We start from the raw sequence: 2,188 nt of genomic DNA, 5'->3' as shown, positions 1-2,188 counted from the left end.
GGAGGGAGGGGGTGGTTTGGCTCCCCCCAACCGCCCCTGTGTCCCTGCAGTGTCCGCCCAGCTGGACCCCTTCGCCGCCATTGACTACTCCCTGCTGGGGCGGCCGGCCATCATGGCAGAGCATGGGGACGTCGCCTTCAAGGTAACGCCATCCAGGGTGTCCCTGGGCTGGCTCTGGGAACAGGGTGTGGGGGGAGCTGGGCTGAGCCTTGCATCTGTCCCTCTGTCTGTCTGCACAGGGGGAGTTCTTCAGGGTGGGCAATTTCCAGCAGAGACCCTCCTCGGCAAAGCCCGTGGCACTGCCCGTGGCGTTGCCTGCGGCTCTGCCCATGGCACATGAGCCCATGCTGCTGCTGGCTGTCACAGAGTTCGTTGCCAACTCCGCCGCCTTCACGTACTTCACGGCCGGAGCTCTGCGCAGGAACATCTCCAGCAACATGGTAGGGATGGCTCCAGGTGTGGCTGCGGGGCAGGGCTTCCCTCCTCTTCAGTCCCACCAGGGTGTCCCCGCGCCCACCCATGCCTTGTCACATCAGCATCCCAACCCCTCTGCTGCCTTCCAGCTCCCACGGCGGTTCCCGCTCCAGCTGAGGACCAAGAACATGGGGCTTTTCTCCCCACAGGTGGGTGTGGGTGAGATGGGATGTGGGGAGAATGGGACACAGGATGGGATGCAGGAGGGATGGGATGCAGGAGGAATGGAACACAAGTAGGATGGGATGCAGGAGACACAAGATATGAGATGGGATGTAGGAGGGGTGAGACACAGGAGGGATGGGACGTAGGATGGGATGCAGGTGGAGTTGGATGCAGGAGGGACATGACAGGGGATGGGATGCAGGAGGGATGGGATGCAGGAGGGATGGGATGCAGGAGGAATGGGACACAGGTAGGATGGGATGCAGGAGGCACAAGATATGGGACGGAATGTAGGAGGGGTGAGACAGGAGGGGTGGGATAGGATGCAAGTGGAGTGGGATGCAGGAGGGACAGGGCAGGGGATGGGATGCAGGAGGGATGGGACACGGGTTGTCATGCAGGCAGGATGGGATACAGGAGAAATGGGATACAGGGGAGATGGGACATGAGGTGGGATGCAGGTAGAATGGGCAGGATGAGATGCAGGATGGGATGCAGTCAGGATGGGACACAGGCAGGACAGGACATGGGCAGGTCGACGGTGGGCGAGACAGGACCCATTGCGCACCCTGCCTGCACCCAGCCTGGGGCAGGGCAGTGATGGGGCACATGGGTCCCGGGCAGTGGTGGGGGACGGCTGGTGCCCGCAGCGCTGGCAGTGTCGGTGTGGCTCTGTGCCAGTGCAGCCGTCTTCCCCCCAGCTGCAGGAGCGCTACCCGGACCAGCCCATGGAGCTGCACCTCTCAGCTCGCCGGCAGCCCCTGCTCTCCTGCCACCCTGACGCCCTGCATGGGGCCCTCTTCAGCTCCGCCGAGGCCTTCGTGGTGCTGCCCAATGCCACTCGTGTCCCCGCTTTTCTGCTGAACATCGTGAGTGTCTGGTGCTGCTATGGCACAGGGTCTGCTGCCTGCGCTCCAGGCTGAGGCAGCGCTGGGTGATGCTGGGGCAATGCTGGGTGACACTGGGTGATGCTATGGTGGTACAGGGTGACAATGGGTGATGCAGGGTTGCAGGCACTGCCCTGATCTTTCTGACATCTCTTCTTGCTGCAGGACGCCAATGTGACAGGGAAGCCAACCATCACTGGGAACAGGCTCGGGGGCACCGTGAGCCTGAAGGGGTGAGTCCCCAGCCCCATGCTGGGTCTGGCCTCCCCATGGATGTCCGCAGGGAGCTCTCACCATTCCCCACCTCTGGTCTTTTGCCTCTGAGTCCTGTATCGCGTGCTGGGACCCCATCCCGCCCCTGGCTTTTGGCCATGCCCACTGCCCTGTCACTTGTACCCCAGCTAGGTCCTCAGCTGGACCTGCTCTGCCAGGCTCCCAGCCCTGCCATGGGGCTCAGCCCATCCCTGCCCCAGGAGGGGACATTCCCCATGCCCATGCCTGGCTCTCACCCTGCTCTCGCCCTCCAGGCTCAGCGTGGCACTGGTGACATCGCATGTGGGCCCAGTGGAGGTGAGTGGCCGTGCATGACGGGCAGCCAAGGGGAGACTTGGGCTCCGCACCCACCTGGGAGCAGAGTCTGGGGGGGATGGGGTCTGGGGGGA

At 63.5% G+C, this 2,188-nt stretch overlaps 1 protein-coding gene across 1 annotated transcript in view; it reads left to right on the top strand.

Annotated features, from left to right (window-relative positions):
• The window catches only part of LOC104293991 (bactericidal permeability-increasing protein-like), a 4,303-nt gene extending 2,189 nt beyond the window's left edge, over positions 1–2,114 (top strand). Inside the window, exons 7-12 of the mRNA XM_009893545.1 lie at positions 51–142; positions 240–440; positions 564–623; positions 1,341–1,508; positions 1,692–1,759; positions 2,054–2,114. Of these exons, the coding sequence (XP_009891847.1) occupies positions 51–142; positions 240–440; positions 564–623; positions 1,341–1,508; positions 1,692–1,759; positions 2,054–2,114 (650 nt within the window). The remainder of the gene's footprint in view (positions 1–50; positions 143–239; positions 441–563; positions 624–1,340; positions 1,509–1,691; positions 1,760–2,053) is intronic.
• Positions 2,115–2,188: the final 74 nt, after the last annotated feature.

Source organism: Charadrius vociferus, unplaced genomic scaffold, assembly GCF_000708025.1.
Source record: "Charadrius vociferus isolate BGI_N301 unplaced genomic scaffold, ASM70802v2 scaffold259, whole genome shotgun sequence".
Taxonomy (NCBI): Eukaryota; Metazoa; Chordata; class Aves; order Charadriiformes; family Charadriidae; genus Charadrius; species Charadrius vociferus.
Note: the sequence above shows the minus strand (reverse complement) of the source record. Positions and strands in the feature narration are given on the sequence as shown.